Source organism: Aythya ferina (genome assembly GCF_964211825.1).
Source record: "Aythya ferina genome assembly, chromosome: 9".
Lineage (NCBI taxonomy): Eukaryota > Metazoa > Chordata > Aves > Anseriformes > Anatidae > Aythya > Aythya ferina.
In genome coordinates, this window is record NC_140305.1 from 26,502,335 (window position 1) to 26,511,585 (window position 9,251).

The following is a 9,251-nucleotide window of genomic DNA, read 5'->3' on the forward strand; positions in this document are numbered from 1 at the left end:
GAGCCTGAGGGGAGCCCCGGGGGGCTGAGGGGAACCCGGGGGGGCTGAGGGGAGCCCTACGCCCCCCCGGCTGCCCTCAGCCCCCTCAGCCCTGCAGCAGGTGGGAGGGCTGAGGCGAAGGGGAGTCGCCGCCGAGCCCGGACCTTCCCCAGCGTTTCCCGGGCGGGGAATGGAGGGCGGGAGGCGGCGGCCCGGGCCCCGCTATTAGTACCGGCCCCTCCGGGAGCCCGCCTCAGTGCTCAGCCGCCGCCTGCCGGCACCATGCAGGGGCTCGGCGCCTCTCTGCCCGTCCTCCTCCTCCTTCTTCTCCTCAGCGCCCAGCTCCCGCCGCCGGCTGTGGCGGACCAGCCGCCCCGGGCGCCGGGCGCGGAGCGGTCGCTGGACCCCAGCAGCCGCCTGGCCGTGGGGGCGGCTCGGGTGGCGCTGCACAAATACAACTTCCAGGCGGCGTCCCCCAGCGGGCTGCGGGCTCTGGGGCAGGTCCGAAAGGCCACCATGAAGGTACCGGCACCCCGCGGGGCGGCGAATGGGGGGGGAAGAGGGGTGGCTGCGGCTCCTGAGGAGAGCGGGGCGGGAGGCTCCCTGCAGCGGGGCGCTTGGAGGGCTGCGAGGGCAGAAAGCGGCGCTGGGAAACGAAAAATTAAATAATGTTAATAATTATAATAGAACGGGGCGGTGGGCAGCAGCCGAGGCGCTCTCCCGCCGCCCCTTCCCCTCAGGGGGCTCGGCGCGGCCGCGTCCCCTCAGGCGCTGCTGCTGCCCTCAGGGCACCTGGTTCCCCCAGCAGGGAGGGAGGAGCTGCCCCAAAGGTCATTAATTAGCAGCCTAATGATTTAACTGTCCCCTAAATGCTAGTCGTGATAGGTCTGAGTGGCCCAAGCTGGGACCCAAAGCATCACAGCGCAGGTGGGAGAGGGGAAACTGAGGCATGGGGTTTGTGCCTGAGGCAGAGACAGTAAAGTCAACGTTTCCACCTTTTTTATCCTTCATGGTTTTCAGCACAAATATGACAAAATATGAACTACTGCATAACGGTTCAGATTTTGTGTATTGCCTTGTGTAAGACGAGGCTGAATGATAGCATTAGTTGTCTTATCTGGCTGGGAACGCCAGCAAGGTGTCCTGGTATAGATTTACCTGAGACCGTAGCCTGTAAGGAGCTTACTGCGCTTATCATCATTCCCAAATGCTTTGGTAAACAGACAGCTTAGCAGATGCTGAAGATGGATGTGCTGGTGTGACATCTCATTCTCCCTCTGAGCTTGCTGCAGAAATCAGTGGCAGGACTTGACTACAATATTTGACACTTCTCTTGAAATGTACCGGTGGCCCTTTTGTATTTACTGGGCACTTTACAAGGTACCGTGCATACATGCATGCATACATATTTACATTTACAGGTGCTTGTGCCTCTGTTAAGCACAACAGCACTGCGTCTGGGAGCAGTGTGTGCTGCTGGAGCACTGCACTTCTCTCCTAAACCGACAGGTATCAGGAGGTGGTTGGTGCAGATCCTCTTTCCAACCCCAGTGTAACTGGGTATTTGCGAGGTACTTTCAGCTGGAATGAGGGAAAAGGAGTTTCTCCATCCAGTATTGCCCACCTGCCTTTTAATACAGGAAAGAAGAAATTGGTTCGTTATGGAGAAATGAAATGCCTCATTATTTCCTCACAGCACTTGATGCTGTAGGAGCTTGCTGTAACCAATTTAAGCAGCTTACTTCCCTTTTTTCTCTTCATACGCTGTAAAAACAAGAGAAAACATTGCAGACATGGTCACTTCCCTGTTTCCTGTCCTCCACTGTAAAAAATGAAAAGAATTTCCTGGAAGGAATGTGCTATCTAATGTGAATATAAGAGACAGAGATATTGTTTGTTTTTAAGAAGGCTAGTTACCTGTTTGCTAATGTATTATTGGGTCTAGCAGAAATAGGATAATTTTATTATTAAGTGTAATCATGAGCATTGCATTTAAAAACAAACATTGTTAGCCCACTGACCAGTGAAACCGTGTTAATTGGAAACAAGAGTGGAGACAGTCCCCAGTACAGTAACTCTGCTAGATGTGAAGGATTTTTCAAGTTCAGGTAAAAGGAAACTTCAGTGCTTTCCTCTTCTGGCAAAAAGCAGCAGGCATGTGCCAAACATATGATGGTTCCTACCTTGCCATTGGCTGCATTTTTCTTTCTGTCCCTTCTCATCAATGTGAGGGTTTTTTAATTAAACAAGTATCTTTCAGAAAACAGCAGCATGGCATCTCAAGGAATTGTTTGCAGTTGTGCTTTAAAATAGATTATTTGAGAAGAGAAGCCTTAGTGTGTGCCAGCTGAAGATCCTAGAACTGAAGAGAAACTTTCAGAAACTGGCTCCCCAAAACAATCTTCTATGCCTCTGGAAAGCGTAACTGTGGTTAGGTCGGTGAATCAGCAGGTCAGGTGCAGAGGTAATGCCAGGTGATCCCTTGACTAAACTGCAACTGCTTCAATTGGGATACAAATACTAATCTATGGACAGAAATCTGTCTTCACAAGCTCATCTTGACACAAAAGAGTATAATGTCAGGACTGTGGTCCTGGTATTAAAGTCAATTAAAAGGTTTCTTTGAATTTCCATCTGTCAGGACCCCAGGTTAGGGTGGGGAAGGTGAGATCAGTGGCAGGGTAGGTAGGTTGTCTAGGAAAAGCTAGATACTGAGGGGCAGAGAAAGTGGCAATCCTTGTTGGCTTTTCCCACCCCACTAGCCAGGAGAGAAGCCACCTGAGCTGGCTTATAGGGGCAGTGGAAGGCTGCAAGGTGGGGACCCCCCAGGACCCTGTGGCAGCGTGCGGGGTCGGGTCAGCCCTCTGACCCCGTGAGGGAACACAGAGGAGGTGGGAAATTGCTGCAAGGGGTGAGAGGGATCGCCCCTTCCAGTGCCAGCAGAGGGTTAGAGCAGCGTAAACTCGTTGTCAAACTGCTTCTGTCAGGACCTGGAATGAAACTGCTGTTAAATAGCTGCTCTGGCCTTCACAGCACTAGAAATCTGTGATGAAAGTTGCATTAATTTTGAGCCTGGTAATAAAACAATCCCATGACCCAGCTGTTCAGTGGAAAAATGAATTACTCACTTGTTTTCCTTTTCTTTTGGACACTTTTATCTTTGGTTACTTTCAGCCTGCCATCATTGTGTCATGTACAATATCCCTCAGCACTTATTTAATTCACAGTATGCAACGGTTTATAGCAATGCACTGTAGGGTAATAGTGAAAGTAATTGTGGAAGTGCTTTCTTTTCTTAGATACTAGAAATACATTTGTAAAAAATAAAACTATTTCATGCCAAAGGTAAGATCTCCCCGGTGAGAGATCAGAAGTCCTCTGCTATGCACATCCTTTGTATTTTAGCTGTGTAGTGCCACTTGAAAGCTTTCTAGGTGAGCAGTGCTGCTGTGGTGGTGGTGTTGAAGACAGAATACCAGCTCCAAAACCACACGAGCACAGAATGGTGTGTTCTTAAGTAAGTGTTTAACAAGCCGTTAATCATGAAGAGTTTTTCTTCTCTTCTGCTGAGAAGAATCAGACTGGATTAGAAGTTCCACTGTATCTTTTCTTTATTAGAATGTGATACCAAACAAGTGAAATGAAACTCCTGAGATATTTTTGTCAGAATATGGTAACTGTTGTCAAAGTTATCAGAGCTACAAAAATGATTTTTTTTTTCTTTAAGAGACAAGGCAGGTGAAACCAGTGCAAGGAAAGTAATTTTGGAAGAAAAGTTGAACACATTTTTTTTTTAATGACTGAATATGCTGGACTGCAAAGATCTGACCTAACTATAGAAGAGCTGCTGTTAAGGACCAAATCCCCCGTGTTGTAACTGGGAGCGTGCAGCCCAGCCACTGCATTGTGCTGCTTGAGGAAGAGGTTCAGCAGGAAACCCCCTCCATTATTTGTTAATCCAGAGCTAAACTTCTGCTTCAGGAGTGCTGTAGTCCACCTGACTCTGTTTCAGGTTTTCTCATCTGTAGTACTGATGACAAGAAAAGGAGTAAGCCTAGGTCACTGTACTTAAAAATACCAATACTTCATCAAATGAAAAATGCTAGAAAAAAATATCTGCAGTAATAGTATCTTTAGGGTACCTTTCCAATAGTTAGAGGCTTAGGCTTGACGGCAGCAACTATGAGATTAGATCCTTCTCATAAACCTGCAGTTCAGAAAGCTAGTTTTTACCATTTTGCTACGGTAAGATTAAAATGTACTGTATTAACATGTAAAAACCTGTCATTTTGACTTAAGACTAAGTAGATCAGGCCAACATTTTAACCAGTGCACAAAGTGAGGGAAGGAGAGAAGGGCAGAGAAAAAGTTATAAAGGTCTGAACTTAACCACTGTTTCTTTCATTCCCTTCACGGTATTATGTGGCCCAACTCCAAACTTGGCTCCCTTTAAAGAGGAGATTTCACGAAGGTAGAGCAAATGGCTAAACCAATTTTTCCTCTTATCTGCAGCGCCTAACGTGTATGTACTAAAGGCAGGTGCTGGGCTGTTGGCCTTGCCCTGTAAATGAAACTCTGCTAACAGTACGCTATTAACAGCTTCGTGGAAGAAAGTATGATGGAACACAAAGGGCCAAGTTTAGATAAATAAAATGTGCACATTTCCTCTGGATTCTAACTGCCAGCATTGTGCAAACAGCCAGAATGCCCCTCCTGTTTACCTGAAGAGTATTGTGTTTAGAAAAGAAACCAGACTACCAAACAGAGGTGTTGCTCTATTTATTGTTGTTTTTAAGATCCTTTTATAAAGGTTATTTATTAAGATCCTTTGCGTTTGCTGTTCGGATCAGCTCCATGGCCCTCCCCTGGCCAACTTTGTGGCATTACAAGGCCATGAGGTAGTCAAGGCACCCGCAGGCTCCCTCTGTGCTTGTGGCACACCTCGGTGAGTTACAGAGTGTAGGACTGCAGCTACACTGCAGGCTGACTCCTCCTCTCCTTCTCTCTTTCAGAGCATTCCAGGAATGGGTCAGAAGTATTACCTGCAGTTCACTACCGAAGACTACAGAAGCAGGGTAAGTTTACAGTCTCCCATGTTTCCTCTTACTGCGTGCATAAACTCCAACTCCTTCAAAACAAGGCATCTTTAAGTGCTTCTGTAAATGGAACTGAGGCCTTACTTTCATGGTTATACCTTTCCAGCATGGGCCATGGTTTGCAGGCACTGCAGCCACCTGCTTTGCGCACTGCCTGCAAAGGCTGTCTTGGTTAAGTCACATCAAGCTTCTGAGTCAGACCTTGTGGTGATCCAAACCCAGTGTCACAGTATGGTCCTCGTTATCCAGTTGTAGCTCCTGTTGTGTCTACACACCAAAAAATAAATACTGTTGCTTTGTTTTTAATTATAATTTTTAATTATAACCCTCTTTCCATTCATTCTGGCACAGTTGTCGCTAGTGATTTAACCATGAGCATCTTCTTCTATTACACACTTCTTATACAATTCAAATTATTTTTAGAATTTAATCATAGAATCATTAAGATCAGAAAAGACCTCCAAGATCATCTTGTCCAACTGTCCCTGTACCACCAATATTACCCACTAACCCATGTCCCTGAGTACCACATAACATGAAGCATTATTTTTGTTTCAAGGCAGAAGTGTCATACAATTAAAGTCCCCATTATCAATTGATATTATTTCTTGAGAATTTGCAAGTGTATTTCCAAGATGACTTGGTACATTTCTGCTACATTGTAATTATTATATTAAAAAAAAAAACAAACAGCTTAGCCTTGTTTTAACTTCTTTACCTTTCTGGAAGAAAAAAAGATAACCTTCTAAAGGCTTTCTATGACCTCTGTAAGTGTGTACTTAGTCCATATACATGTATATACTTCACATATTAATGCCAAGATTTTCATTAAAAATGTGTTGCTGGTAAATAAAATGTTAAAGTTTTAAATTCCTACTTTTATAGGAAAATGCTGGGAGCTGCCTTGCTACAGTCTTGTATCCGAAGAAAAAGTCTCCACCTGCTGTCAATATCAAGTGCATAAACACCAAAGACCAGAAGCAAATCCAAGAAGAGGACAACAGATTATATCGAAAACTTAAGCGCCAAACCAAACCAATAATTGGAAGCAATATTCCAGGTATGCTCCTCCAAATAACCAACTGTGTTTCATTTCATATTAAAGAGTTTGGACACTAAAGGATACAAACAAATGTGTGTTTTAAAAAGCAGAAACACACAGTGGAACCCTAAAACTATAGAGCTATCTATCAAAACAACTGTCTTGCCAGCAGTTCCTGGGGAGAAAAAGAACTTCACTGTTCAGCAACAGTGGGAGTCCTCACAATGTTGTGAGGGTGTTCTGGATTTAAAAACAAGACCATGCAATTTTACCTCAAAGTGAATGCAAAATATCCTTAAGTAGTATCAACTGCCTCAACGCACACACCTTCCCCAGCTGTGGATAGAAATTCACAAGGGATGACCAACAATTTTTCCATCCTGGAAACCGAGGGCACTGCTCTCCTTTCCTTCAGGTGGCAATGACCCCTGTTACTGTGGACACTGGGTTCCTCACCTCCCTGGGGGAACCTGTGAGTAATGTCTCTTGGAAACCTTCACTTCCATCATGCTCTCATAGTTCTGTGGTTGCAGTAAGTTTAGCACAAGTTCATTCTCCTCCTGTTCCAAGATTGTAACACATCTGAAAAAAAGAACCAATTCCCAGGCAGAGTGCTATGCCAGGCAAAAGTGCTCTGTGGTTGTTTGTTTTTCTGAGGAACAGCCAGAATTAATAATTTTTCTATTACTGCCTTTCAGACATCTTTGGAAATATGGAACCTGCCTTTGAGCCAGTGTGGGCTTTGGCTGTTGCTGGCAGCAGTTACATGATGTGGGAGAAGTCAACAGAGAAAGTGGGTTACTTCATGTCACAAGTCAAGTCTGTGAAGCAGTGGGTAAGTGAAGTGGAAATTCCATGTCTGCCTTGCAGAGGCTGACAGGCTGTCGAGCAGCAGAGAATAAAACGGCTGTCAGCAGCCTCACGCACTGCAGGGGGGGATGATTCTTCCCAAATCCCAGTGGCTTCCCATACAAGTGTCTCCATCAGAATAAATTATTTTGCCAATACAGGTTTTGGCAGAAAAAACTTACTCATTTGGATAAAGTCTGGTTTTCCTTGTTTGCACGAGTGGATCTGTTGGCTTTCTGCAGGTTTAATCAGGAGATAATTTGAACATCTAGTCCTGCAGTTCATCAGCTCCACACTAAGTCACTCCTAGTGCTATCTGCCCTTGTAGCCAAGCTTAAGTGGAGCATCAGTCCAATTCATGCTCTCTGCTGAACGTACCTTACACCTACAGCACACGAGATAGCAGTTGCCCAAGCTTTGTTTCTCTCACACATCCATGATCAACATACAGTGTGTTCCATTATTACTCCCAAGTTACATAGAACAGCATCTTCCCAAAGGAGACTTTAGTAGTCAGCCCAAACTCTCCAATTTATTTGACAGTTAACTCACTTTGTTTCCATCTGTGTAAGCCTAGTTTCATGTCAGGCTACAGCTACACCACAGTTAGTGCCTTCAAAGTTCTTAGGCGGTGAGTGCTCCTAATTCCCCCTCTGTCCATATACAAAAACCTGTCTTCCTCCAGCCAGCTACCGTAAGTGAGCCCTGTTCATCTCACTCCCTAAGCAAGCTAGCTGCAGTCACGTAAATCAGGGTAGATCCTGAACTTCACCAATATAACTTGTGTTCTTCTTTTCTTTTGATACATGTCCAGATGAGGAAAGATGATTCCCTTGAGTTTGACTACACCATCCTGCTCCATGAAATGCCAACACAGGTAAGAAAGCAGATTCATATAATACCCACCTTCACCAGCAGAAAAACAGTATGAAGACACTAAAAGACAAATATTTTTAAATCCATTCTCCAGGAAATGATTTTGTGTCACATGCGCCTCATTTGGCTTCCTGGTCGCCATCTGAAAGTGAAATACACCTGTGAGTCAGACAGTCATCGGCTTGAAGATGGATCTGGAATGGAATCTGGGTCAGCTGCTGGAATTACACATGAAAGGGAAGAAAACTTTTAAAGAGATTGTCAGCTTTATGCACATATTAAATAGAAAACCTTTGTGTTAATAGGCCTGAAGTTGTGGTAATTTTTCTATACAAGTATCACTACAGTGAATTTCACTACAGGAAGCTTGAATGCTTCCACTAGCCTGTTTGTTCCAAAATGAATCTCTGTAATTTCTCTAAATTCATGTTCTAGAGATCTACCTAAAACTTTGCTACTATGTATACAGATAAACATACACAAGTTGATTTTATGTCACTAACTTACTGTTACTTATAGTAACATGGTTTGTGAACAAAAGTAATATATTTGGATAAAAATCTTGAGGAAAAGTGTTAATCTGTCACTAAGAAATATCTGCTGACTTTTTTTTGAGGTAGATACATGCTGATTTTTAATTTATCTCCAATAAAACAAATGCCATTACACATGGTGGAAGCTGGGTTTTCTTTCATGATGCTGCTGACCCCAATTTTCCACCTCCTCCCAGTGCAAGGCCTTTGAAAGGATGTGGATGAGTAAAGGCAGCAAAACCTCTCCCCACAAAGCCACCCAGAAGCCAGTAACCAGCACCTCCCGTGTCCTAGTCCTGCTGATGCACAGCTCTGCCCTGCTGTGTAAGCTTACATAAAAAGAAAGTTTCTTCTCTCATATTTGTGAAGTCAACTCAAAAAATATTGATATAAGAAAAACGTTTTGTTGTCTTGCCACATCTGTCACCAGACCAGAACACTGCAAGGCAGAGTTTATCAGATGGAAACTGAGAATGTTGTCTTAGTGTATTTGCAGTACAGACGCAATTCTTGCTCTTACCTTCAGTAGTTAATGTGAAGGCTCTACCCGGGGGAGATGTAGGCTGGGAGATCTGATAACCTCCCAGATTCAGGTGTTTTACACAGGTGTATCAGTGCCTGATATACTTCTGCTGACAAGCTTTTTGTATCAGCACATAGCAGCCATTACAATAAATTCAGTGAAGCAGCATTTTACATATCCTTCAAGTTTTCTTTTGTGCTGGCAAAACATTTCTCTTCAAAAGCATGAAGTCAGAGCTTTTAATGGCAACATTTCTTTAGTTAAAAAGAAACTAACACTGATAAAAACATTTTAGAATTAAAACATGAAAATAGCATAGGTTTTGCACTTTGGGGCTCTACTTCAGCAATGCA

The 9,251-nt window shown here is 44.2% G+C and overlaps 1 protein-coding gene across 1 annotated transcript; it reads left to right on the forward strand.

The window, feature by feature from the left end:
• Positions 1 to 158: 158 nt before the first annotated feature.
• Positions 159 to 8,510, forward strand: RARRES1 (retinoic acid receptor responder 1). The gene is made up of 6 exons (XM_084530003.1): positions 159 to 501; positions 4,992 to 5,054; positions 5,961 to 6,135; positions 6,816 to 6,952; positions 7,781 to 7,843; positions 7,937 to 8,510. Exons 1-6 carry the CDS (start codon positions 262 to 264, stop codon positions 8,093 to 8,095), a joined length of 837 nt encoding a protein of 278 aa, XP_084386129.1. The 5' UTR covers positions 159 to 261; the 3' UTR covers positions 8,096 to 8,510.
• Positions 8,511 to 9,251: the final 741 nt, after the last annotated feature.

Bases quoted from the DNA above. Each gene is read 5' to 3' on its own strand.
- RARRES1 (XM_084530003.1), top strand. From the start codon at position 262: ATGCAGGGGCTCGGCGCCTCTCTGCCCGTCCTCCTCCTCCTTCTTCTC. The intron at 5,055-5,960 runs GTAAGTTTACAG...CTACTTTTATAG, and splicing joins CCGAAGACTACAGAAGCAGG to GAAAATGCTGGGAGCTGCCT. The intron at 7,844-7,936 runs GTAAGAAAGCAG...TCCATTCTCCAG, and splicing joins TCCATGAAATGCCAACACAG to GAAATGATTTTGTGTCACAT.